Raw genomic sequence first — 27,250 nt, 5'->3', positions numbered from 1 at the left:
ATGTACTAAAAAAATCTTTTTTTTTAGGAAAAGGTGAAATTGACTAGATATGGCTATATAAATTGAGATATTACAAGACTCACTTCTAATTATTAAAGAGCAGAGCAACAGGGAAAGATAGATATAGGATTGTTGAGGTGTGGATTTATATACTTATAATTATAATTTTCCTAAGGCTTCTTCTTCTTCACCCTCAAACATTTATCATCATCATCTACTTGGTTTCTTTGTTTGTCTCTGAACTTTAGCTATTTACTGATCTTTTCTTCTTGGTTTCTTTCTTTGCATCTCAAAACTATTAGTCTATTAGTACAATAGAAAACAACTTTATTATATGTCTTCTTTCAAAAAGTTGCAAATGAAATCTAACTCTTTGGATTTATATTTGTTCTACTCGTAAATGTCATCTAGTGGCTTTTTTTCCTTTTCATGTTGTCAATTTCTGTGGCTTTTTCCTGCTCTTCTAAATATTTGCTTTCGTTTTATTCTGAATCATGTTTCATTTCTACCTTTTTTTTTGTTTTACAAATTATTTTACTAATGGATCTTTGTAGAATAAGCAAAAGCAAACCCTGAGAAGATGTCTTCATCGCACAACAACACAATTTCATCATCCTCCTCTCTGTCTTTCCCCCTCTTAGCCACCGGAGCAAACAACTTTAACCGTGAAGAGACGGCGATGGCAATGAATCAACAACGCAACTCCGTTTCTCCACCACCCAGGAGACAAAGAAACAAACCAGGAAACCCAAGTAAGTGCCTTTTTTGTTATCATATGCTGTTATAAATGAAGTGTTCCAAATAACCTTGACCTCTTGTTATCATATGTTGTTATAAATGAAGTGTTCCAAATAACCTTTAACTTAATTCATTATTTTTATAATATCAGTATTAATATTATCATCATTTGACCAGATTATATTTTATATTATTCGATTTTATTCTGCTCTAATCAACATTTTTTACAAGAAGTTTTTTTTTAACAAGAAGATTAGTCTATTCAATTACTTATTATATCATTGTCTCTCGCCTAATGGGTTTTGTTGTGGTGATTCATTAGGTCCAGATGCTGAAGTGATAGCCTTGTGTCCAGAGGAGATAATGGCGACGTACAGGTTTATCTGTGAAGTATGCAACAAAGGGTTTCAAAGAGAACAGAATCTCCAGCTTCACAGGAGAGGACACGGCCTTTCATATACCTTGAAACAAAATTCTGACGAAGAGGTAAGGAGGAAGGTGTATGTTTGTCCGGAGCCTACGTGCGTCTACCATGATCCGTCCCGTGCTCTCGGAGACCTCACAGGAATCAAGAAGCATTATAGCCGGAAGCACGGTGAGAAGAAGTTTAAATGCGATAAATGCCCAAGGTGTTACGCTGTTGAATCTGATTACAAAGCCCACTCTAAGATTTGTGGTACCAAAGAGTATCGATGTGTTTGTGGTACCAAATTCTCTAGGTAAACTATATATCTTATTTTTTTATTCCATTCAATAATTATTTTTAGGTGAATTGATAATATTGAGCTACTCTTAACTAAATATATGTTTTTGGGGTGTTATTGCAGAAAAGACAGTTACGACACGCATAGGACATTCTGTGCATTACTAGAAGAGCCAGCAAGAAACCCTACCGTGAGCTTTACGGAAATGGCAGCAGCCGCTGGTGGAAGTGGTGGCAGACATGGCTTTTACGGCGGTGCTTCTCCTGCTCTCACTCACAACCATTTTGGTAACAGCTCAAACACTGGTTTTGCCCCTCTAGCTGCAGGTTACAATCTGAACCGTTCATCGCCCCAAACATATGAAGACTTTGGCCCTCAGCCCACAAACCCTAACCATGGTCCTACTAATTTCTCCATGCGATACCCTTCGAACCAAGAAATGTTGGCACAGAACGATCAGAATCTCATGAACCTGCACGGTCTGATGAACAGCAACAACAATAACAACTTGTTCAATCCAAGATACTTTCAAGACAACACTAACAACCTCTCTGATCAGACAGGTGTTCCTTCTCTTTTCAACCATGCTGACAACAACGTTCCTTCTGCTCTGCCTAGAGGGTCAAGTGTGGCCGCTAATAACTTTGGAGGCAGTGGTAATGGAAACTTTCAAGGTCAAATGAACTCTCTAGCTGCGACAAGTGATCATCAAGCCCGGCCCGGTAGCAGCATTTTCGACCATCGTTTCGGGAACAATTTAAGCATGGGAGGCAGTGGTAGGCAGACATTGGACTTTCTTGGCGTTAATAGTCGTGGTGGTCGTAATGGACCTCCTTTGGACGTTAACATGAAGTTTCCAGATCCAAATAATCCATTCGGAAATGTTTGAGAAGATCGTACACCTCCTATTATCTTGCTGGGTTCCTTGGAGATTTTATTTTTAAGCCTATTTAACTATCTATAAGTAAAGTTAAAAAAAACTATCTATAAGTATTTCTTTAAGTTGTTTCTAATGATGTAATGGGAATCTTGAAACAGAGTTCCTTATATATATTATATATACATTTCACTGAAGAGTAACTATATTATTTGATCTTCTTAAGATATGAATTTTAATATAATTCCATGACTGCAACATTATATACATATATAATCTGTTAGCATATTCAGTCATATAGATCATGTGAATTAATTTAAACTTAGCACAGAGAAACTATCCTTGTATAATATTTGAAAAATAATGATCTGTGTTATGTGTCATCACTAAAATAATTATTATAATATTTAAAAAAATCGGTTGGTCCATCTAAACATATATTATATTTTTCATAAATATTGTTATTTAGGAAATGTCATTATTAATATTAAGACATGAATATAAGGTTAGTCTCTACTCTCTACAAATGCTCTCTACGCAAGAGAGGAACCTGGCAAGTGACGGTGGTTTATATAGTTTGGGATCATAAATCTAACGTGGCTCAAACTCACACACTACAAGTCAGCTTATTTATTTTGGTTTAGGTCCATTTATTTGGTTTAATCAAATTTTACAATCCTAAATCCCCCTAATCAAAATGTATTTGTCATGTGGTTATGAAAGGGGCGGACATTTCGGGTTAAATTTGGAATGAAATTTTTTTAAACCAAATTGTTGGGACATATATATTGGTTTGGTTTAGATCAGTCTGGGTCCGGTTAAATCGGTTTAGCTAGTTTTTTTTTGTCCACTCTATAAAAAGGCTGGGCCTAAATAGCATAGACATTTAGGCCTACACTAATAAAAAAAGTCTATTAGTGTTGTGTCTCGTCTTCTTCCCAATCCAATCCATTACAGACGATGTAATAATTTCATCGATATATAAAAAAAAAATATTTTATTAAAATTAAAAAAAAATTGATTTTATCTGTTGTTTTGGTCTTGCCACCACAACGTTGTCTTCTCGGGTAACTCATCATCATATCTCTTTGATTGGTCTCGCCTCTGTCTCTTCATCGTCTTCGACAGTTATTGCATGCTTGTTTCTTCTTACTCTATTGTGTTTTTCTTTTCTCTCTAGGGTTTAAGTTTTACTTTATCTAATGGCTTCCAATCCAGACAAGAATCTGTCTCCTTCAGGTAACATTTGCTTTCACAATCTGATCTGGTGCTGTTTAATGTTAATAACGGAATCGTTTCTGAGTTTGGAGAATTGTATCTGGATTCACTGTAGATGATAAGCCGGAAACGACGGAGGAGAACCAGAGTCCTAAACCGGAATCAGAGAAGAAGAGTCCTAAACCGGAACCAGCAGCCTCTGGGAGTTCACCTTCATCAGCTAACCCTGCTATGAATTTAAATGCTTTTGATTTCTCTAATATGGCTGGTATCCTCAACGTAAGTGTGCACCTTCCTTGTACTAAAGTTATCTTCTTTGGAGCTTTCTGCTGATGGGTTTTTGTTTCCAGGACCCAAGCATCAGAGAATTGGCTGAGCAGATTGCTAAAGATCCTGCCTTTAACAAGTTGGCTGAGCAGCTTCAGGGATCTATTCCAAACGCAGCTCAAGGTGGAGGAGGTGGATTCCCTAACATTGATCCGGAACAGTATATCAATACAATGCAGCAGGTTATGCATAACCCTGAGTTTCAGACTATGGCTGAGCGTCTTGGTCAAGCCTTAGTGCAGGTGAAACAGAGTATTAGGGTGCAATATATTTTGATTTATTTCTGGTACTTTGTTTATTGGAATGAATCTTCTTTCTGTGTGTTTTTTTTTTTGCCTTCAGGATCCACAAATGTCTCCTTTCTTGGAGGCCTTCTCAAACCCTGAAACAGCAGAGCATTTTACTGAGCGTATGGCGCGGATGAAACAAGATCCTGAGTTGAAACCTATACTTGATGAAATTGATGCCGGTGGTCCTTCTGCTATGATGAAGTCAGTGATTCAATCTTGTTTTTTTTTCTGTAAATGTTTTTTGTAGAACTTGTTTTTGCTTATGGTGGAAGGAGTTTTTTTAATCTTGGTATTGTTAGGTACTGGAATGATAAAGATGTGCTGAAAAAGCTGGGTGAAGCAATGGGTATGCCTATTGCTGGCATGCCAGACCAGGCTGCTTCAGCTGAACCTGCCGAGGTAGCGGAAGACAGTGAAGAAGAAGAGTCTATTGTTCATCAAACTGCCAGTCTTGGTGATGTTGAGGTTAGAGACTGCTTCCTACTTTGTGAAACTATGCTTAGAGACCATTTAGGGTTTTATCATCTGTGCGTTGCTTAGGGGACTAGGTGGAGGAACAGTAAAAAAAAGTTCCATTTTCTCACTTGTTTTGTTGTGAACTCTTTAATTGGATTTGATATGTTTGTTGATTGAATTAGGGTTTGAAAAATGCTTTGGCCTCTGGTGGTAACAAAGATGAAGAAGATTCTGAGGGAAGGACAGCATTGCATTTTGCTTGTGGATACGGCGAGGTATGCAACCTAACTCTCTTTTTGAAGTTAAGTATCTTTATCATCATTAACTTGGTAAAGAAGTAACCAGTTTACTACACCTTGTGAGTTTTCATGACACAGTTACTTGCAGGATTAATATCCTTAGTCAAATTGTAGCGATGAATTTGTAACGAGGTAATTGTATCGTTTCCACAGTTGAAATGTGCTCAAGTTCTTATTGATGCTGGAGCAAGTGTTAACGCTGTTGACAAAAACAAGAACACGCCTCTGCATTACGCTGCTGGTTACGGGAGGAAAGAGTGTGTAACCCTTCTCCTAGAGAATGGTGCTGCTGTGTAAGTATTATAAAAGCCCAATAACTAAAAATAACACTTTTTTTTATCACGACTTTAGTTATATATATATACGCTGTGTGTATGGTTCGCAGGACTCTGCAAAACCTAGACGAGAAGACACCCATTGATGTGGCAAAGCTGAACAACCAGCTCGAGGTGGTGAAGCTGCTCGAGAAAGATGCTTTCCTTTGAGCGTGGAAGCCTTTCATATTGTCTTTGAGGGATCTGTCTTTGCCTTCTGTCTCTTGAACCAATTTCACAGACCTCTCTGTTTTTTTTTAAAAAAAATTACTTGTGTTTCACTAGTTACTACTCTCTCCTTCTTAACTTGTCTCTTCTGGTGTTCTTTATTTCATGAAAAGTCAATAAAGAATGAAAGAGCAATCCATGCTTTAAACCAAACATATATTTTTTTACTTTTCTTGTAAAAGTTTCAAGAATCATTTTTGCTTTATTAAGACCAAACTACTTCATACCAAAGTGATCCTATTCTTTTGTGTACTGTTGTCTGAGATCCCCTATGTCGGAAGCTTTTCATATTTATACACAAGCTTCAAAATCAAAATCAAAATCTTATTTAATTGTCAAATACTATATTTTTTAATTAAATAAATACAAAAGTCTTTTTGTCTCTTGTTCTGTTGATACGTATACGTTCGCAATGAACTGCATGCATCGTTCGCGGTTTTTAATAAAGTCTTTGTTAAGCAGAGCACGAACCATTACACGGCTCGGATCAACTCTCTCTCAGCCGCAACGTCCACCGTCTCTCTCCTCCCCCGTCATGAGTAGACTTGAAACTCACACAACAAGACTCTGCATCGTCGGCAGTGGTCCGGCGGCTCACACGGCGGCTATCTACGCAGCTAGAGCTGAACTTAAGCCTCTTCTATTTGAAGGATGGATGGCTAACGACATAGCTCCCGGCGGTCAACTAACAACCACCACCGACGTTGAGAACTTCCCTGGCTTTCCAGAAGGTATTCTCGACGTTGTGCTCAAGGCCGGTTCAATAATTTTGTGGGTCAAAAAAAAAAAAAATTGTGGGTCTTGAAAAAAAAAATTGAATTCTTAAAAACATAACTATTTATTAAAAGTGTAATAGATATTTTTTAAAAAATATTAAAAATAACTTTTAATAGAATTACGTTAATAATAAAAAAATGTTTTAATAAAATATTTTTGGATCTTTTAATTAATTTCTTACATAAAAATACATGTCCTTTTACAAAAAAAAAATACATATGTTTTCAAAAAAAATCATATATATTTTTTAATTAGTGTTATATACTTATATGTAAACATAATTCATATCTTTTTATTATAAATGTAAAAAAAAATAGTTGTTCAAAATTTTATGAAGGTATTCTCGGAGCAGAGCTCACGGAAAAGTTCAGGAAGCAGTCGGAGAGATTCGGTACGACTATCTTCACGGAGACGGTGACTAAAGTCGACTTCACGTCGAAGCCGTTTAAGCTGTTTACAGACTCCAGAGCCGTTCTCGCCGACGCTGTGATTCTCGCTACGGGAGCTGTGGCCAAGCGGCTTAGCTTCCCTGGCTCTGGTGAAGGCTCAGGAGGTTTCTGGAACCGTGGAATCTCGGCGTGTGCTGTCTGCGACGGAGCTGCTCCGATATTCCGTGGCAAACCTCTGGCTGTTATCGGGGGAGGCGACTCGGCGATGGAAGAGGCCAACTTCCTCACTAAGTATGGCTCCAACGTGTATATAATCCATAGGAGAGACGCTTTTAGAGCCTCTAAGATTATGCAGCAGAGAGCTCTGGCTAATCCTAAGATCGACGTGATTTGGAACTCGACGGTTGTGGAGGCTTACGGTGACGGGGAGAGAGGCGTTCTTGGAGGGTTGAAGGTGAAGAATGTGGTTAGTGGAGAGGTTTTGGATTTGAAAGTTTCTGGATTGTTCTTTGCGATTGGTCATGAGCCAGCAACGAAGTTTCTTGATGGTGCGGTTAAGCTTGACTCAGATGGCTATGTGGTGACGAAGCCCGGTTCTACACAGACTAGTGTTGCCGGAGTTTTTGCCGCCGGGGATGTCCAGGACAAGAAGTACAGGCAGGCGGTAACAGCTGCGGGGACTGGTTAGTTCTCTAATTCTTCCATAGCTTTGTAATGTTAAGAGTTGTGTTTCTAAACGAAATTGTTGTAACAAGTGGCATTAGCTCGTAGACATGATCGACTGGCGTTTGAGAGAAACTAATATTATATGATTTGTTTTTGTGTCATTAAAATTATAGGCCTGCGTTTAGGCACACCCTCTTGGTAATCTAAAGAAAAGGTTATTGTTAGTTACTTTAAATGTTAAGCTATTTGAATTTGTGTTAAATGTGTGTTTAATTTTAAGCTACTCTGCAACCTTGTGGCTTCCATTGCGAGGAACAAATTTGTTTTCATGAACTCGACATCATGTTCTTTGAAATTTGATGCAAGCTAAGGTTTTGTGTTTGGAGTGTGTTGTTTTGCTTGGATTAGCAGTTAGTAGAGAACATTAATTGTTACATTCTCACTCGGTTTAGTTATGTGTATAAAACACTAATTGTCATCACAACTCGTTTGATTGATTGTGTAGGATGCATGGCAGCTTTGGATGCGGAGCATTACTTACAAGAGATTGGATCTCAGCAAGGTATAGAGTGATAGATTGACAAAATGCTCAGATCAAGCGTTGGTGAATAATATAGCTAACTGTTGCTAATGCAAATATATCCAGTAATATGATTTGAGCCATGCAAGACCTAGACATGATTTGTCCAAAACTACTTACTAATGCAAATTAAAATACTAACACAAAAATGTGTTTGTAGAAATGGTTAATGTACGCATATTTTAACCGCAACGCTTAACTAACTAGCAGAAAAATATGAAGCATATAAAATTTGCAAACCTAGAGCACATTCGAGCATATAAACTTCTGCTAGTTTTTAATAATTTAATATGATGTTTAGTCTTCTATAGTGTTTAACCTGCAATGATTAATATAATTTGTTTTGTCTTTGATTTATTGATTGAGTCCGTAGAAGAAATTAAATTAAAACAGTTACTATCCAATTAACGTGGACTGCATTTTTCATTCAAGGCACCATATCCCTTAGAGCACAATTAACGCTGTATCTAAAGACATCTCTTAACATTAAACCCAATAAAAAAATTAAAAAAAGGAAGGAAAGCGTAGACACGCCTCTTGCGTAATGACCGCGAAGGCTTGTCTCTTAGTGCCACGCGTCGAAATATCAGTGGTCAGTTGATCGGTTACGCGTAAAACGCGATCAACTCTGTTTCTCATTCTCTCTCTCTCTCTCTCGAAAGGTCTCTCTCGACGAAAGGCGATTCGCCGTCTCCATCGATTGATCTTGTCGTCTCCGTCGGTGTACTTAATCGGTGACGCCTCTTTCTCTGTCTCGCTCTCCCTCGGTGGTTCTCTGTCTCGGTGGTTCTCTATCTCGGTAGTTCTCTCTCTCTCTCGGTGGTTCTCGGCTTCTCTCTCTCTCGGTGGGTGTCCTCGAGGCGACGAAGCTCTCCTTCGGTGGCTCAGATCGGAGACGTCTCCTTCGGTGTCTCTTATCGGCGACGGAGCTCTCCTTCTGAGGCTCTAATCGGTGACGTCTTAATTGAAAGGTAAGCGGTGGTTTGTTTTTTTCTTGATTATGCATGTCTTAATCATGCATATTCTTGGTCTGATCAGTGGTTTTCTATGTAGTTTGTAGTTTCTTTTTAAGACCGATTGGTTATACTTGTACTAGTCGCTTCTTAGTATATTTAAACATTTCTGATTGAGTTTTGCACAACGACTGATTGGGTCATATATGAAGACAAAAACATAGTGTAAAATCTAGCAGTAAAGAGGCAAAAACATATAGTCAAAGAAAGACGCGAAATTAAATGAATTCAAAATCCATTGTTCTCTTGTTTCATTCTCTTGTTTCATTCTCTGTTTAAAAATAAAACAGTTTTGATGTTGATATGTTCAATTGATTCGGTTTGTTAATTAAGATGTTAATTAATAAAATGGATAGATCAAATATGATTTGTTTGTAAGTTTGTTTCAATTAAAACTGATGGATCAATGTTTATTTGCTCTGTTTCTAACCTTTTTTTGTTTCTGTTCTTTGAGGAGTACGAAGAGGAGTACATTTGGTGGTAGGCCGAGAAGCAAGAGGAGTACATTTGGTGGAGCAAAACAGGTAAAAGTCTTCTTCTTTGAAGTGATAACTAGGTTGTAGTTAGTGTTTTGCTTAGTTGTAGGTTATGGTTGTGTTAGTAATAACTAGGTTTAATGGTTGAAGTGTAATAACTAGGTTTAATAAATTGATTCTCTTGTCAGGGTGGAGGATAAAGCTGAAGATCGAGTAAAGGTTCAATGGTTCAGAGGATCAACTTAAACACACTGCACAAATTAGGTTGGTGTTACTCTCTCTTCTCGTTGAAGAATTGGTGTAGGTTGTGGTTAGAATTAAATAGAGTCTAATTAATGGTTAGAGTAAGGATATGGTTGTGATAAATAGAAGTGATGGCTACCTATAATTGTTAAAGCTTAGTGTGATTAATGTCGTAGATATATATCAAATCTATAATTGTTAAACTCATGAATGCATCTGAACGCACTTCCCTCCTTCTCTTCCTTCTCGGCCTTCTATAAACTCAAATTCCTCCTTCTCTTTCTTTTCATCCCCTTCATATTCCTTCTCAACATCTCTCCGATGGATTTTAATTCAAGCCAGTCTTCTGGCTTTTTAGACTTACTAAACAGTCAACAACCACCTATCAATGATAACCCAACTCAGTTTCTGAGTTTTCAACCTTCTCCAGAACTTGGAGGATCTGGATCACGTACTGAAATTGGTGAGGACCGTAAGCAAAAGTCGAAGTGGTCAACTGCTGATCTTTGTTTTAATGTGGTTTATCTATGTTTAAAATATTTTTCTTTAATATGTTCTAATTAATAAATATTTTCTTTTTGAAAAAATAATTTAATTTTTTTTTTAATGTTAAGAACTCTAAATTAAGAACCTTGCATTGGAGCTGAAAAATTAAGTGTCTCTTAACTACAACCTCTTAATCATCATTAATTACTAAAAAATTGTTAAGAGTCACATTTTAACTCTTAGGGTTAATCATGCTCTTAGTTGCTGAGTCAAAAACTTGTGTTTAAACTTTAAATGGATAAGACTTCCTGATACACTTTTTTTTTTTTTGAAAAAGGGCTTTACTTCCTGGTACACTTGAATGTATTAAATGTAATTGTTCACAAGTCTCTGAAATCAAATGAACTCCACTCGTGACAGTAGTGACAGTAAAACAAGTCTCTGAAACCTTTTATTTAGGATGCAAGCAGCAAGCTTCCAGCAACATGCCAAACGTGAGTCTCTAATCTCTCAGTAAAAGCAGTAGTGGTTAGAGTAATTTGTTCAGCTTAAAAGATCTAAATTTAATGTGCTTTCTTTAGTGCAACTCGTGTGTATTCTCCAATACACTACAAGAGATTTGCCATGATGAGGCCGGTAAAAAGTTAAGATAGAATAGTTAAAAGGGATATGTATAATGTGAACACTGAAAATAAGTAGGAAAAAGGTTAGCGAAAACTAAGTCATTTGAGGGATGAAGGCGAATCTTTAGACTATGTATCACGTTATTGACTATGACAAAAGATAGTTAGGAGGAAAGTATCTATATATGTTAAAAATATAAATACACTTATTTTCTAATGTACTTTAAACCTCGGACCATCCTCTCTATCTAAATTTTACTTTATTCTACAGAGATTTTTAGTTGATTGGATGTATATATTCGTGAATTCATCTCCATCTAAGAAGAAAATATTCGTGAAAGCAAACCTCCACTTACCACTATACATATTATACGCTAATAAGTAAAAACCAAATGACTATCAAAGAAAGTGAAAAATAAAAGTTGGAAATATTTTATAGTACTTTACGTACTATAAATACTTCTTTGAGAATATTTATCAAAGAAATTACGTTCTGTCATAGACAAGAAAATACATAAAAAGTTGGATAACATTGAGTTATTTGTAGAAGACAAAGAACATTAAAAAGCAAAGTTAAATGATGAAAAAAAGTGTTTTATAATTTTCATTTTGGAGAAAAGGAAAGAGAAAAAGATAAGGCACAAGATTCCATTAAGTGAAACTGAAAGGTTGGATAATATTGGGGCTTGTCATGCGTTTCTAGTGTCATGAGTTGGGTGGTACGTTTATCGTTTCGTTTCAAATATTCCTCTTTCATCTCCACCTTTATCACTTTAGTTTTATTCCAGCATATATATATACAATGATGTTAGTCTGGCTGCATTTGATCGTCTGCAACTGGGTTAAACCCAAGATACAAATAATAAAAATGGATGAAGGTATGTGGAACCTATAATCCACGATTACAAATTAATGTGTGTGTTTTAACTTGTCGATATCAACGTGTGAAATTAGTTAGATTCCCACACAAGTAACCATTTAAAAAAAAGTGTGAATATAACTATCTGTATCTATAGAAGCAATCTCAATGGTAGTTTTTACCATGTCATGTAATTCTCAAATTACATTTTAATGTCTATATATATAATTATTTAACTAAGAGTAGTTTAAAATTTTTGGAAACTCAACCAATGATATGTCAAATTAGAATTGACGTTGCAGTAGCTATGCATGATGGTGAATGGGATGTTGTGTCATGTGTGTGCCGTCAACTTTATGTTTGTTCCACAGGGAGTAGTTAGCAGATATTTTCAGATATTTTGTTAAATCAACAAATGCTTTGTGCATTAATTTATCCTCATCAACTCGCAATCTTGCGATCACAAAATGACCAAAAATTTCTATAAACTCGTCAATAATAAGTACGTCAATCCACAAATAGAAAAGCTTCTATAAGCGTGAAAGAACCTAACACATTAATTTCAACTCGTTTAAGTTTTTTTTGTCAACTTCCTAATTTGTGTTTTTATGTTGATATTTTGAGATATTTTGTTAGATATTTTGAGAAAATATTGTCCGGTACGCACAATTCTGTGGGATTGTATGATGGAAGTTTATTTCAACTTTGAAAATAAATAATATTCCCTCCATTCTAAAATACTTGAAGTTTTAGAGTATTGCATAACAAATAAGAAAATTGTCTTTTATCTAAAAATATGATTAAAATATAATTTAAAATTATTTAAGTAATTACAAATCATATTATAAAATATTATTGGTTACACAACTTTTGATAAAACTAAAAGTTATATTGAAATATGAAAACATCATCTATTTGAAACATCAAAATCTTCCTTAAACATCATCTATCTAGAAACAGAGGGAATAAATACATTTGTGACATGTTATGTGATCAATTTGTATAATTGTTCTATACTTCCTTCACGTTATAGAATCAAATACCGCAAGTCTGTAACTTTGTATATATAATATGGTCACTGAAAGAAAACCAACTTGTATTTTAGCAAAAGAAAAAACCGACTTGTAAATTTAGCAAAAAAAAAACCTTTTAAATTTCTCTGCTCATTCGAATTGACTGAGAGAGTGTCATCCTTATTTACAATTACAGGGAAAGGAGATGAGACCATACATCTTTCTTTGACTCATAACTAAAATAAGGAAGATTTTTAAATTTACTCACACATTTATTTATTTTAGTTTATTCTTTGTAACTATTTAACTATTACAATCAGTACTGTCTACACACTAAATTTACTTACACTAAATTGGACTTAACTTTTTTTCGCTAAAATAATTGGACTTAACTTTGGCTAACCATCAAACAAAATAATTGCTAACTCCTCTCTTTCATAATATAAGTAGTTTTAGCACACAAAAAAGTTTCACAATATAAATAGTTTTAATATTTTAATGTAACATTTATATTTTATATGTATTGAATATTGAGTGACTAATTAAATTATGTAGATTTTTTATAATTAGTGGAAGTTATATATTAAATAATATTTTTAGCAAGCAACCAATTTTTTTAGATATTAGTGTTTTAAATAAAACTAACTACAATTTGAACATTTCAAGGAAAAAAACTACAATTTGAAACATAGGAAAGTAGTAATTTATTACTTGTGCAGTTACTTTTTCATAAAGATTGAATCACTTTATTAACAAAGATTAATTTGTAGTTAGTCATCTGTCGGAAAAAGATAAACGACCAATCACTTGCTAGATACTTTGCCAAACATTACACGGAAATTAAGGGAATAGTACATACTTACTTTTCAGTTCCAAATATCTTTTTGAGTCTTTATTCTTTTTTGGGCTCTGTGCTCACACGGATTCACACGACCAACTCTTTTGTCAGTGCTCGTGTTGTCCAAATCAATTAAATCATTTCTTTAAAATTAATTTTATGCAAATTGTGAGTTTCTGGGAAAGAAATTAACATGTCGTACTTGTAAATATGAATCTAACTGGTTCAGATTCAGAACATCGTTACAGTCTTACAGAGGATAAAAATCGAAGTAACTAAAAGACCTCTCTAGTTAATTAATACTTTACTTCTCTTTAATTATTGACCGATTATTTTTCACAAATTATAAAATAAAGAAAGTAAAAAAAAAAAAAAATTACGGAAGAAAAGCAGGAATAATGGTGGAACTGAACTGTGAAGGATGTTGATGAGGAGGAGGCTGATCTTTGACCTGAGTCTCCGCCGTGGAAGCGCGGTGTCCACACCGATCACACTTCACCGGAACCAAAATTCTACGACAAGAAGGGCACGAGGACCGAGAAGTCAACCATTTGTCTATGCACGCCACGTGGAAGGCGTGGCTACAGAGCGGCAAGATCCTGATCTCTTCTCCATCTGAAAACTCCGTCAAGCATATGGCGCACTCGGTGGATGATTCTCCCTCTCCAGAGGAGGAGCTCGGCGAGTCTGCCGCGGTCATGAAGGTTGACTTAGGGAGGGACTGGAGCGCTTTTTTCTTGAGACCTTTGTTCGGCGGCGGAGTTTCTCCAACGGCGGAGGATTCAACGCCGGCGAGACGGCGAATCCAGGCGCATCGAGCTGCTACACCTAAGCCGGCTATGCATATGAGAGCGCATAGAAGAGCTGAGAGGATCACAACCATGTCGGTTTCGGCGGCTAGAACATCTTCTGGCTGTGGCGGTGGCGGCGACGTCGTCGCAGTTCCAAGGAATCTAGAGGAGCGTGTCATGTTGTTTCAAAACTTGAGTGTTTGAAGAGAGAGATAAAACGTGAGTGGTGAAGAGAAAGAGGAAGAAATAATATCTTTGTTGTTGTTTAGAGAGGAAGAAGAATCTGATCCAATTAGTAATAATAGAGACACACACATACACATCTATACTTATATACATATATGTCTAATTGCAGGTAATTAAATAGAATAAATAAATAATTATTAAATCCATGTCATATCGGCAGAAAAGTTAGTATGAAAAGAAAAAAATGTAGTTTTACAACTTCTACAAAAGAATTTTAAAAAGGAGTCTGGAGTATCCATAAAGCTGAACATATTTGCATCTTTACTAAGAGTAAAATATTGATTTATCTAGCTTTGATGTTTTAAAATCTTCTTAATTTGTATAAGTTCATTGTAGTATATTTTTTAACTTTGAATATTTAGATGTGTTTTTTCATCTGGAGGTTTTTATTGACAGTATTGTTGGATAAAAAAACAGAAAATGCCAGAATCATTATAAAAGAACTAATTCATGGTTATCAGAAAGTACACTTTTTGAAAAATGATAAATAATTATAAAATTTTCTAATGAAAAATTACACTATGACCAAAATATCTAAAACATCCATTGTAAGCAGCATGAGATAAAAAAGTAGCATGAGATCTTAGAAAGTTTGGAACATGTGTCAACATAAATACGGCAGTTCAAATTAACAATTACTATCATATAAATTCATTTTAGATATTAATAGATGTGGAAATATCCTAACCATGTACCAAATCATCCCTATAATTATAAATAAGAATCAAATTGCCGTATACTATTAAGAAACCAAACAGAGAAAAGATGGGTAGGTATGGGCACTCTTTATAGGTTTAGTTTGACGAACTCATCATGAAAAGGTATAAGTTACTTTCTTACCTAAACCTACTTCGACTAGACACTTTATTTCACCTATTCTCTATTTTCAATCCCTTCTTTTCTTTGGCATCGAGAAGAATACAAAAGATGTAAATACGTGTTTGACCAAGATGGATTGGAACTTACGAGACTAATAACAAGTTTCAAATGAATTGTACACTTGCAATGTAATAACCCTTGATGTGAGTCTTAACGTCTTTTATTGAACTTTTAAAACTGAAAAAAGAAAACCGAGTTAGTAAACCAATGATTAAAATAACCATACATTCACACACCGGAACAAAAAGAAAACAAACAATAATGGAGAGGAGGCTGGAAGCATTAACTATAAGATGAAAAAAGGGAAAACAACAGATAATGGGAAAAGAGCATCAATTATTTTGAAGATAAGAGCATCCATGAATTATCCATAGTTTCGGATAACTCCTACTTAGAAGAGGTTTATCATTATGTGTTGTTTATTTTCCCACAGGTAAATATGCTAAAGATGTTGTCCTTTAATCATAGTATCATTTTTTTGTTTAAATTTCACATTAGCATTTTGTGTTTTGTTTGAAGTACATGTATCCTTTTGTATATGGACAAGGACCAATACAACGAGTAGGTTAATAATCTAACATATAAAATGACACAGAGTCCATGACTCCATGCAATTCCAGCTAAACCAAGCGATGTATATAACTCAATGCATATATCATATATACAAAAGTGATAAGAGGAATGGTGTGGTTGGTCCTTTTGGACTCTGTAGAAGTACCAAAGGTTGACAAAACCTAAAAGCCCATGAAAAGCAGTTTGAGACTTCAAAGAGTTGAACATGCAAAGCAAATTAAGCAATAAACAAGTCAAAGTCATGGCGTCATGCTTGTTACGTGTACTATATGTGCCCATGTTCGTAACGCAAGCTTCATGTCATTGTCGGCGCGCAAGCTTGTGTTGACTTTTTGGTGGTAAAATGTTAATGTCACATGGCGTCACATAACGATCGATGTCGTTATTACAGAATAGATTGAAATATGAGTTTTCTTTAGAGTCCATCATTAGTGAGCCCAAGTAAAGGCCCAAATTTAAAAGCTTACAGCATCTTCTTGCTTGTTTCAATGAGCTCTAAAGCCTACTTTGATAGTATTGAAGAACTTGTGAAAGGTGCGGTATTAGAATTCGGATCGTTAGCAATATAAAGCTCCTTCCTTTAACTAACGGACCAGGTTATCTTCTCATGGAGGAAAGTTTAGATTGTTGAATCGAAGATGGTTTTTTTTCTTCTGCTTACTGTGTTTCTTGTGTGTAAAGTAAGAGAGTTGTGTTTCCAATGTTTACTAATTTGAGAGAAACACGCAATCTATATGAAGAAAATTTCAACTGTTGATCCACTCTGGCTTAAAACCTGAAAGCATTCTTCTCTGCTCCACCATTATTCACCCTGCTAAAGATCCAGACTAACTCCACTATTAGAAAAGCCTGAGGGAAACGGTGGTGGATCCACAATGAATCTGATGAGAAGAAGTCAAAGAGGAGAGCTAAAAGAGCCGTTATTAAAATATCAGAGAGAAGAGTTTCAAATTTTCAATGGTGGGCAAGTATAGGTGAAGAAGCATCATCATCATCCGAGAGTGAGAGAAGTCTTGATGGGACTGATATTAGATGTTAAGTGGTTGACATTGGTAAGGCTTGTTGGGTGTTATTGGTTTATATATTTTCATTGATTTATAAATCCATTTAGTATTTATAAATCCAAATAAAATATAGAGATTTTCAAAGACTTACACTCAAGGAAGTGGAAGGGGAGATCTAATATGAGTCGAAGACTTACACTCAAGGAAGTGTTGGGAGCAAGATGTAGGGCTTGATGATGATTTGCCTCCTTACATAAAGGGTTGTGCTTTGGTTCAGAGACGTAGAGAAAAGATCATCCTTGTGACGAAGTTAGTGGGAAGTGAGCTGTCTTTGGAGCGTGAACATAGCAAGAAGAAGAAAAGGAACAGAGGGTCTGAAATTGATCAGGAGGATTTGGTTATAGAGACTCTGCTCTTACACTTCCTTTGCTAGGTTTACAAAGCTTTGCTAGGTTTGCATGTTTTCAACCAAACTAAAAAATTGTTTTCTTTTTTAACATTGTTAATATTATTATATTAAGAATATCAAAGCAAAAAAAAAAAAGTTATCAAAGCATGCATAACAAGCTCTAAGAGACCATTCAACATTCCATGAAAAAAACAAAAACCAAAATACCACTAAACCCCCAGAAAATATAAAATTAAGTCTAAAATTGCTTAAGGCTGGCTACTAATCTTTGATCTCTGATAATTAGAAGTCTCCTCACCTTGTATTATTCAGCCCGAAATGTCATAGTCTTCAACATGATCACAGCCTGAAATGCCTACAAAACACAAATCACAATAACTTCTCAGATTGGTGTACAGACACAAGCTTTCTTGACCATTTCAGTGATGTATGTGCTGTTGAGGTTAAGTGTGAAATTAAGAGGGGGTCTTTTCTAACTTACTTGGGTTTGATAAGACTCCTAGAAAGTGAAGATCCGAGCTCATCTCAGGGCTCTGGAAGCAAAGGTCTTCAGGCCTAGGACTAGTAGTAGTAGCTGTTGTCCCAATGCCATTGTTATTGTCGTTTCCATCAGGAAGACCAACAAGACTCTCTGGTCTCTTTCTCTTCTCATTCAATGTCTCAGTTTCAGTCTCGACCTCACCCTCACCATTTTTGTGGCTAGAAGAGCCGACACCACCATGCTGCTTCCTCTTGGAACGAGCACGCCGGTTCTGGAACCAGTTGTAGACGTTATGTTCAGCAATCTGACCGTGTTGGCTAAGCTCATCGGTTATGTCTTTGATCTTTTGCTTGCTCGGTGTTCCTATGCCTTGATCGAATAAACGCTCTAGGTTCTGAAGCTGCAATGGCGTAGGAGTCCACCTCTGCCTACCTGTCATCTTGTGAGCTATAGTTGTGTCTGCATATAGACCTCCTATTCTCCCTCCTGTGTCACAACACCAAAGAGACATATCAAAACAGAGTTGTTGAAGGTTGAACTAAATAAAAACTGAAACTTCGTAACTCTTTTAAGTGCAAGTTTCAAGCTAAAGCTAAACCGATTCTTGAATTCTACAATAACCTAAGCTAAACCGGTTCTTGAATTTCAGATTTAAACCGGTAATTACGGCAAAAAAGTTGGAAGAGAACCTGCAAGATCTTGCTGAGAAGTGAGTGTTTTGTGCATCTGAACAAGACGTTCACAAATAGTGGAATAGATAGCAATCTGTTTCCTCAGAGTTTCAAGCTGCTCGTCGGTCATCACCCTCATATACATTCCTCCTGAGCCAGAGCCACCATTAACGTCCATCCCTTGGAGATTTGAAGAGTGGTGGTTATTGGGTTGCTGCTGATTATCCCACTCCATCATCTCTTTTGTCAGAGTTTTCGTGTTTTCTTTCTCTGTGTGTGAATGAAGGAAACAGAGGAAGAGAAAGGTAAAGGCAGAAACAAGACGAAAAAAAGATTTATTATATATGAAATTTTGTTTTAGTGCCAAGAAAAAAAACCGGTGAAAATATTTTAATAAAACGGTAACATCAAGCTTTAGGAAACTATTTGAATCAGATGGTTATTTAGTTTCCTAAATTAGAAATGGACCGTTTGCAATATGTGTATTTACAGTCTAACGACTACTTCCATAACTAGAGTTTTCCAGTATCTTAGTAGTTTACTATGATTATGATATAATTAAATCAGAGGGTTTGGGTTAGTGGTGCTTGATGGATAACCCCAATTCGGCGAATTCGCAGTTCGATTCCCGTTGGCCATCCAGACTATGGTAAAAATACATGGCTGCTGCATGTTTTATGGGATTAGTCGATTGAACTCGGTCGCCGGATCCCTGTAGTTATCAAAAGAAATGTTAACTATGATTAAATGTTACATGCAGTTGGGAGGACTTGGTTATTCATATATTAGTAAATAGTAAGATCAGTTAAATAGCTTAGTGTATGTGCATTTCAATGCAAAGGTGTATAAGAAACTTAAAAAAAAAGTCAGAGAACAGAAACGATGATGTGATCTTTGATCATAGTAATGAAAATACAATGGAAGATTGGCCTGTCGGATGTGTAAAAGGCTTATATAATGATCTTAACTTGATGTTCGTTACCCAAGCTCTAAGGATAAGAAATCTATATGATGATAAATTTGAATCTGAAGAAAAGAGGAATATGATCAATATATTCCTCATTTCACTGTATTACAAACTGCAAAATAAGATATTGTTGTGTCTTGGTTGTCGCTGTGTCTTTGGTCTCGGTTGTTGTTGTCATCGTTTTAGTTTCTAACTCTCGTCTGTGTCAAATAGATTTATTTTTCCCTTGTAGATGTATATTACAAGAGGTAACTCCTACAACACACTTTCTCAATTTGTGGTGATTATTTGATGGCGAAAAGATGAAGAATTGCAATCTTTTTATTATTTTGTATATGTTTTCAGGATTAAAATAATATATTTTTGTTTATTTCGAAAGTTCAAAATTATCTTGTTGTTTTTGAATCAGAAGTTTTTTCTTTGGAAAAACTCTCCGTCCATCTATAAATCTTACATAAAATTTTGTCTAACTTTTTGTTATTATATTTTATAGATGAATATGTTTTACATTAAATCGTATAAAAACTAAGTTTTGAATACTTTTTGATTGTTCTCCAATTTTTTTTGATAATTCACTAAGTAATCAATTGCCTAGCAGACATGATACCAAACAGAACAATAATATTACTTTTGTGGAATTAATAATATTATGGGTTCACCATTAGAACTAAATTATTAATAATTGGTGTCTGGTGAACTCACTCCTAATAACATAGTACAACTGTATATCTTAAGCATTATTCATGCCCAGGACCATTATAAATGTCCCCTCTAGAAAACATATCTATGGATTCGCACTCTCGATATCTTCCTAAGATCGATTAGAGGAAATACTATTATTTTATACAAATACTAGGGTCGACCCGCCCTACGGGCGGGTTTTTTTTTCCAAAAATGTTAATTTTAGTTATATATTTTGTATGTATGTTTATTTTAATATACAAATGGTATAATATATTATAAAATATAAGTAGTTAGACAATAATAAAATTATTTTCAAGTCTTTTTTCTTTCTTACAAATTTCAAAAATTCAATATCAAAATCTGATTTTTTTTTGTAACTGGAAATTTTATATAAGGTGATGAGAAAATGAAAAAAAATTGATTAAATTTTAATTATGTGTTTGATTAGTAGGATTGTAGAAATGTTTCATTTCACTTAATTTTTATAAATTTTGTTTTTAGTTATACTCTTAGTAATTTAATTGACCCTCACCTCTAAATATACAATCTTTTTAGAATATATTTTTTTCTTAAAACACCGGTTTAAAAATTGTAATATCTTACCTAAAATCCACAAAGTAAATTCTCACAGTGAAATTTATGCACTTACAACCCAACTATTTAGACTTATGATGTTATAAAATATAAGTAGTTAGACAATCCTAAAATTATTTTCAATTATTTTTTCTGTCTTACAAATTTCAAAAATTTAATATCAAAATCTGACTTTTTGTTACTGGAAATTATATATAAGGTGATGAGAAAATGAAAAAAAATTGATTAAATTTTAATTATGTGTTTGATTAGTAGGATTGTAGAAATGTTTCATTTCACTTAATTTTTTATAAATTTTGTTTCTTGTAATACTCTTAGTTATTTAATTGACCCTCACCTCTAAATATACAATCCTTTTAGAATATATTTTTTTTCTTAAAATATTGGTTTAAAAATTGTAGTATCTTACCTAAAATCCACAAACTAAATTCTCACAGCGAAATTTATGCACTTACAACCCAACTATTTAGACGTATGATCTAAATTTTCATTTATCTTGCTTATATAAATTTTGTTGGATTTTCTTTTTAAATGTACAAACTATCATAATTCTATTTTAGTTTTAAAACCATTGAATTCACAACTTTCACAGGTGTCTTTTCAAAACTTTTATTCCATTTCATCCTAAATCTCATTTGATGTATTCAATCATCTATGTTTTTACACACACACACACACACACACACACACACATATATGTATATATATATTATAATCTTTTTATTATCTAAAAAATTGGTTTTGATTAAATTAGTTAAAGTTAAACAAATTTTATGTTGTGGTTTTTATTTATATTATAGTTGGGATGTTACATGATAATGCACTAATGCATGATATACAACTGATGTATGTTTTCTTAAAACAAAACTACAATATAAATGAAAAAAGAAGAACCAGTGTAAAAAAAAGCAGAAGGGGAAAGATTGTATATATGTTCTCTCAGGAACATATATAGTGAGAAAGAATCATTCTTATATATATATAGGTACTAAGTCAATGCACCAAGGTCAGCCGTCCCTTCCCTTCAGATGCATTTGTCTCAGCCAATATTCTCTTTGACAATAATCACCGTCCATGGCTAAAAAGAAGTATTCTTACATATATATATCTAAAAACAACCAAGCTATTGTTTTGTATGTTAAAAAACCAAACGTGAGAAAGATCCCAAGTTGTGTTCTTCTTGTTTCTTATGTACCAAACATGTAAAATGCACAAACTGGGAAAACCATGAAAGTAATCTAGGGACCAACCCTGATTGATATCACCATCATGATCTCTTCATGAACCAGAGTTAAACTTGTAGACGTCATCTCATTGATACCACAATAAAATTGTGTAATAGTGTTAGCAACATATGTAATAGCCAACCAGAAATTAAATAAGAAACAAACATGTAAGAAAGTTGCAGAGAATTGCATTATTGATTAAAAACAGCTGGATATTACAGGAGTTTCAACTGTGGTCTTGCAATAAATATCACAGGAGTTTCAACTGCGGTCAAGTTAGTTGCCTTATCAAGTTCAACTTCCATGACCTGGGTAGGCATTATGCTAACTGCTCGTTTCGATGATGATTTGGCCACTTTCTCCACAGCATTAGTGCTCTGAACTATTGCTGCTTTATCTTTCTTCCGGAAGTGTAATTGTGTCTCTTCTCTCAAACCTCTCAACCAATGACTGTGTCCTCCTGGAAATAGCTTTAACTGAAAATATAGCAATTGTTAATAAATCAGTAGCCATATAATTTTATATGCTACCAAAAGAAAGTAACGACAGAAAACTTTGAATGGCTAACCTCCTCTAGCAACCTTCACAGGGTCTGACTCTTTGCTACCTCCAGGGGATTGAACGCCTGAACGGCAGAATATTTATGTCAATCACTTGCGAACTGATCGTAGCCTCAAACCAAGTAACTTGACCGAGTCAACAAAGAAAACTGTGAGGCAATTTAGTTCTGAAAGTAGCTGACTTAGCAACCTATAAGCTAATGCTATTATTTCTCTGCTTCCTTGTTCAACTTTTTCCAAGATTACATTACTTAAAAAACTTCAAACCCAATAGTTTTTAATGGTGATGGATTCGTCTCGCAAAAAACCGTAGATGACGAAATAGATCGATGAAAAAGAAATATTAAACGAAGACAACATAACACAGCCGACAGTCTGAATTGTTTGTGAAAAATAAATAATCTGAATGATAAAAAGTGAAGTGTGAGAGAGATAAAACCTTTAAACATGGGAAAAGACCTGAAGAAGAAGCCTGGAGCTGCCTTGCACGATCATTGCAGCTTCCCAAAAATGGCTGAGGCAGACCTTCATTGTTCTTAACTACTCTATCCTCATCTTTGTTCTTCAATTGCCTACAACACATGGATATACATTTTCAATTTCTTTTTGCCTAAAACACATTCGTAACGTAGCTCAGAAACTAAACTATATAAGCTCCTCTCCATATACAGATAAAGCTTCTACATTTCATGATTATGTAAATTAATAAACCAACAGAAACAGTGTCATATATTCATCAGTAAACAAAATAGACTCGCCGGAATGATCGAACTCAGATCCGAAAAAGAAATAGAAGAGAGAACTCACGTTGACGTCCAGGAAGAGCATGTCAACCCACATGAGCTCGCGATATTTCTTGCCTCCCAGGACCGGAGACCGGAGCAGTCTTGCCTCGACGACGGAGGAGCAACGGCTGGACTTCAAGTCGGAGAAGAACACCATAGAATGAGACATGAAATCAGGATTCAGTTTATCGCTATAGATAGAAATATAGGATGAGTTCGAGTTGAGAAGAACTCACATATTTATATAGATGCGACACCGCCTAGGAGCCATGAACGACGCATTGATTCACAACGTAGTGGGAGATGGAATTGAATGGATTGTATATGATGTTAAAGCTCGGCCGTTTCAGCGAGGGGAAGGGAGCGCAAAGGACAGGCGCTTCTGCCGCAGAGAAAAAGATCACTATTCAGAGATCTGCGCGAACAGCTAAGATTAGGGGGCGTATCACACTTCCACGGCCGGACATGTCGACGAAATACAATAGCCCATTAGCAATATTAACTCAAAGCCCAAACTTTAAATGACACGCTGACGTGTCGACGCGAGAGCAAGCGAATTTCCACGCTGGCATCCTAGTTGTCACATTGGGAGAGAAACACTCTTCTTTATATATATAGATGTAAGCGTTATAACTTTTTATTTGGCTTTGAATACAAAGCATATAAGTTTGTTGCTAGACCTAAATATGCTGTTATCAAACCTAGCTAGGTGGTGCATTACAATTTGCAAATAATCAAACAAAAGGAACAAAAAAAAAAGTCTTCACATGACAACAAATATGCCAACGACCGTCCCACACAATTCTTACAAACGCGAAAGACGCGAACCCACGGGGAAATAAGATACAATGATTGGAGCTTTAAGAGATTCAGATTTGCCTTTTGGCTTCTCCAATGACAAGCCTTTCGGGATGCTACCATCGATTGAACTAATCTTTGAGCTGGAATTTGGAACAAAGCAACTGAAGAAAGACGTGAAGAGAGACATAATTGGAGTCTAAAAGAAAAACGTATGCGGAATCTGTACGATGTGTTGTGAACAAACACTTAGGGTTTGTGTATTAGTTATGTGAATGAATAATTTGTAATTTCTTAGATCTGTATTTATACTAGTTTCTAAACAGGATTTCCTTTTCCTTTTAGAAAAATGTATCTCTATCCTATTAAAAAAATACTTTTCCTTATCTTAAAAGGTATACCTTAGTGTGGGATGTAGCCTTTTCCTTATCTAAAGAGGTATAACACGATAGATGATGTTTATAGGTTTAGTTTCATGTATTACTCTGTGAAGGATAAGGGGTATTTACTATTTATAAGACAAAAACAGCGTTGGATATTCTTGGATACATTTCTTGGAAGTGACCTCTTATCTTGCTCGCCAAGCTTTGCCCTTTTCTTTTATTATATTCATGCATACGTTGACTCTGTCATGTCCCTCATCTTGGATATGATCCTTAGGATCGACCATGGTGCAAGGAGACGCACCAGTCAGCTCATGTGACCTAAACACAAGGGTATCATGGCCTGGAAGTAAGGTTAAGGGCATCAGGAAGCTAAGATATAGCTAAACCAAGAAGGAGACAAGTATAAAGGAGCTGTACAAAGTGTATGGCAGCTGGGCGATGCAGTGAGCAAGCTCGGCCAGCTAAATGAAGTGTAGTGCAGCTCAGTGTAGCTCACTGAAGAGTGTGTCAGCTCCCTGAGCTGGATGGACTAGCTCACTCAGCTGGGTCAACTGGGGATCAGCTCAACTCAGCTGGACTGAGTGTTCAAGTCTTGGGCAGTTGGGCCAGGTCCGGACAGTGGTCGGACCATGTGGACCACCCGGGTGTGCCGGTGAGCCGGTGGGCACTTGTGGTTGAACCAGGGGCTTGGGCAACCAGCCAAGGCTTGTGTGTGACATTTCTAGGAGCAGTTAGGAATGTCAAGGACGTCTGGTAACTGCCATAGGCGAATGGGTGCAATCTGTACCATTGATTAAATCAATGGACAGAATTAATACCGAAAAGGTGCAACCCTTAGAAAGGTAACTGCCCATTCTTCTATATATATCAGGCAAGTCCGTGCCTTTGCAGGCACGTCAGGGCTTCATTCTTCTTCCTGAAACACAAAGAAAACAGAGAAAAACAGAGAGATGGTCGGATTACACAATCCAAGACCAAGAGAGGCTTGAAGGCAGCAAAGAGGCAGTTTTGATGGCAATCAAGAGGGGAGTTGAGAACGACCCTCTGGTGTGTTTTGATTGTGGTTTGCCACGCCATAGGCTTCCTCTACATCCTTACTACACATCCAAATAGCCAGGGAAGAAGGGAGATGACCGGATTCACTCTCAAAGTCCAAGAGCAGCCTTAAGGGCAGTGGTGTGTAGAAAGGCAGTTTCATGGGTACTGAAGTGGGAAGTGATGCACGACTCTTGGGTAGTGTTTGATCATGGATGAACACACCCTAGGCTTCCTCTACATCATGGTAACACACGCAAATGGCAGAAGAGAATGGAGAAGGCCGGACTCCACTCCAAAGGCATGAACAGCCTTGAAGGTGGATGCAGTGCAGAAACTGTTTTCATGGAAGTTCCATGGAATGGATGATGGGTGCGACCCATGATTGGTTCTTATCAATACTGGAGGTATATGATAAGACTTGATAGAGGCGTGCAATGGAGGAGCATGGCCAGACATGATACAGGAAGCACAAGATCTAGTAAGATCAAGTCTAAGGTAACATGTACATATGATTACTTTGTGGTTTATGTTGGTGTCTCTTGAGGTGCATATGAGGCCAAGTGTGGCACGCCTTTGGAGACCATATATTGTGATGTATTGTAGGGATACAGGACCCTGGAGAAAGGGGCGGATCATAGTTGAACTAATTCATCCATATGGGATGGTAATTAGATGCTATACATCAACTAGTGATTCATGGTGGTTCATGAGTGAACCTGATCCATGGTTTTGCATTACCAATGGCTTCAGACCGTGGCAATGAGGTAATGGAATCATATGGTATGATAGGTATCAACCTTGGGTTGGTACATGATTGGCTGAGAGCCATGAAGAAGAGGCAAGACTGACCAGGTTCATTGGGACATGGTTCCATGGCCGTTAGGTATGTGTGAAGACTCATCCGTTCTGAGTCATGTGGGTGGTTGGTTGATTGACTCAGGAACTGGTGGGCATTGTTAATCTTGTTCTATGATGTTCAGACATGGAGGTACTGAACCCTGGAGTGGCCGATTCAGAGAAATCTCTCCATGGCCTTGGTTGGGCAGGTAAGTGGAGATCTGATAGTTCCTGAGGGAATTGTTAGGATCCGACTTCAAATATCTCTTAATGGGTATTTATCATGAATTATTATGGTGAAGATTAGTTTTATCTTATTGATTTAGAGGTGGTCAGTTATGGCCATATGGGCTGTTCATAGGCGAGATCAGTATGATCGAGGCCAGTTCTGAGAAATCTGACTTGACCATTCTCTTAGTTATGAATTATCATGAATTATCATGAATTTTAATTAGTTTTTGGAGCATGTTTGCTGTGGTTGGTTTTGCAGCTGAAGACTTCCCAAAGTACTTGGTCAGTGGGGATGGTTGGTTGAATGACTAAGTACCTAAGGGGGAGTTTATACAGGTATAAGGGAGTTGGACGAGTGGACGGGGAGCTGGGCAAGCTACCTCACAGCTCGATCAGCTGGGAGAGAGTGAACCTCAAGTGAAGTGGTTCAGCTCAGCTGAGCTGGACAAACTAGTTTAAAGCTGGGGATAGCTGAGACAATGAGCTAACAAGCTCCGTGGATGTGGCAAAGGTATGATCTAGCAATGTTGCATAGATCTAGATAGAATGGTTAGGGAATGGAACCTCAGATTTGTATGACTTGGTTTAGGTTCAGGATCAACCTTGGAGCTGGTAGTAGTTGTGTATACTGACCATGGCTAAGGTGATTCGACTGACCAGTGTTAGATTGGTTTTA

General features: G+C 36.2%; 5 protein-coding genes and 1 pseudogene across 12 annotated transcripts; 3 read left to right on the top strand and 3 right to left on the bottom strand.

Moving 5' to 3' along the window:
- Positions 1 to 540: 540 nt before the first annotated feature.
- On the top strand, positions 541 to 2,406 carry LOC130502707 (protein indeterminate-domain 6, chloroplastic-like; annotated as a pseudogene).
- Positions 2,407 to 3,316: 910 nt separating this feature from the next.
- Positions 3,317 to 5,604, top strand: LOC108823085 (ankyrin repeat domain-containing protein 2A). Of its 2 annotated transcripts, none has more exons than XM_018596319.2 (9): positions 3,317 to 3,414; positions 3,500 to 3,558; positions 3,653 to 3,816; positions 3,888 to 4,106; positions 4,207 to 4,355; positions 4,454 to 4,619; positions 4,793 to 4,885; positions 5,063 to 5,202; positions 5,295 to 5,604. In XM_018596319.2, the coding sequence occupies exons 2-9, from the start codon at positions 3,522 to 3,524 to the stop codon at positions 5,392 to 5,394; spliced, it is 1,068 nt and encodes a 355-aa protein (XP_018451821.1). In that variant the 5' UTR covers positions 3,317 to 3,414; positions 3,500 to 3,521; the 3' UTR covers positions 5,395 to 5,604. The 2 variants fall into 2 exon arrangements, with proteins under 2 accessions (XP_018451821.1, XP_056853481.1); XM_056997501.1 differs by having other exon boundaries at positions 3,364 to 3,387.
- Positions 5,605 to 5,681: 77 nt separating this feature from the next.
- On the top strand, positions 5,682 to 13,803 carry LOC108823084 (thioredoxin reductase 1, mitochondrial). 3 transcript variants are annotated; one of them, XM_056997499.1, is made up of 7 exons: positions 5,712 to 6,182; positions 6,566 to 7,300; positions 7,789 to 7,845; positions 8,526 to 8,834; positions 9,331 to 9,400; positions 9,541 to 9,616; positions 10,419 to 13,803. In XM_056997499.1, the coding sequence occupies exons 1-4, from the start codon at positions 5,864 to 5,866 to the stop codon at positions 8,810 to 8,812; spliced, it is 1,398 nt and encodes a 465-aa protein (XP_056853479.1). In that variant the 5' UTR covers positions 5,712 to 5,863; the 3' UTR covers positions 8,813 to 8,834; positions 9,331 to 9,400; positions 9,541 to 9,616; positions 10,419 to 13,803. The 3 variants fall into 3 exon arrangements, with proteins under 3 accessions (XP_056853480.1, XP_018451816.1, XP_056853479.1); XM_056997500.1 differs by lacking the exon at positions 10,419 to 13,803 and having other exon boundaries at positions 5,682 to 6,182; positions 9,341 to 9,400; XM_018596314.2 differs by lacking the exon at positions 10,419 to 13,803 and having other exon boundaries at positions 5,682 to 6,182; positions 9,334 to 9,400.
- LOC108821239 (probable E3 ubiquitin-protein ligase ATL45) lies at positions 13,599 to 14,522 on the bottom strand. Its single transcript, XM_018594287.2, has one exon. It carries the CDS (start codon positions 14,382 to 14,384, stop codon positions 13,791 to 13,793), a length of 594 nt encoding a protein of 197 aa, XP_018449789.2. The 5' UTR covers positions 14,385 to 14,522; the 3' UTR covers positions 13,599 to 13,790.
- A 2,884-nt stretch (positions 14,523 to 17,406) lies between these two features.
- On the bottom strand, positions 17,407 to 18,772 carry LOC108820866 (WUSCHEL-related homeobox 13). Its single transcript, XM_018593887.2, has 3 exons — positions 18,487 to 18,772; positions 17,798 to 18,283; positions 17,407 to 17,671 (listed from the first exon to the last, which is right to left on the bottom strand). Exons 1-3 carry the CDS (start codon positions 18,704 to 18,706, stop codon positions 17,625 to 17,627), a joined length of 753 nt encoding a protein of 250 aa, XP_018449389.1. The 5' UTR covers positions 18,707 to 18,772; the 3' UTR covers positions 17,407 to 17,624.
- Positions 18,773 to 22,105: 3,333 nt separating this feature from the next.
- On the bottom strand, positions 22,106 to 24,375 carry LOC130502706 (uncharacterized). Of its 5 annotated transcripts, none has more exons than XR_008940395.1 (5): positions 23,521 to 24,375; positions 23,307 to 23,417; positions 22,939 to 23,071; positions 22,508 to 22,648; positions 22,106 to 22,415 (listed from the first exon to the last, which is right to left on the bottom strand). XR_008940395.1 is itself a non-coding variant. In XM_056997497.1 (5 exons), exons 1-5 carry the CDS (start codon positions 23,553 to 23,555, stop codon positions 22,333 to 22,335), a joined length of 399 nt encoding a protein of 132 aa, XP_056853477.1. In that variant the 5' UTR covers positions 23,556 to 23,852; the 3' UTR covers positions 22,106 to 22,332. The 5 variants fall into 5 exon arrangements, 2 of the variants coding, with proteins under 2 accessions (XP_056853477.1, XP_056853478.1); XR_008940397.1 differs by having other exon boundaries at positions 22,508 to 22,625; positions 22,959 to 23,071; positions 23,521 to 23,857; XR_008940396.1 differs by having other exon boundaries at positions 22,508 to 22,625; positions 23,521 to 23,853.
- Positions 24,376 to 27,250: the final 2,875 nt, after the last annotated feature.

This window comes from Raphanus sativus, unplaced genomic scaffold, assembly GCF_000801105.2.
Source record: "Raphanus sativus cultivar WK10039 unplaced genomic scaffold, ASM80110v3 Scaffold0670, whole genome shotgun sequence".
Lineage (NCBI taxonomy): Eukaryota > Viridiplantae > Streptophyta > Magnoliopsida > Brassicales > Brassicaceae > Raphanus > Raphanus sativus.
The sequence above is the reverse complement of the archived record's forward strand: the minus strand, read 5'-3'. Positions and strand labels throughout refer to the sequence as shown.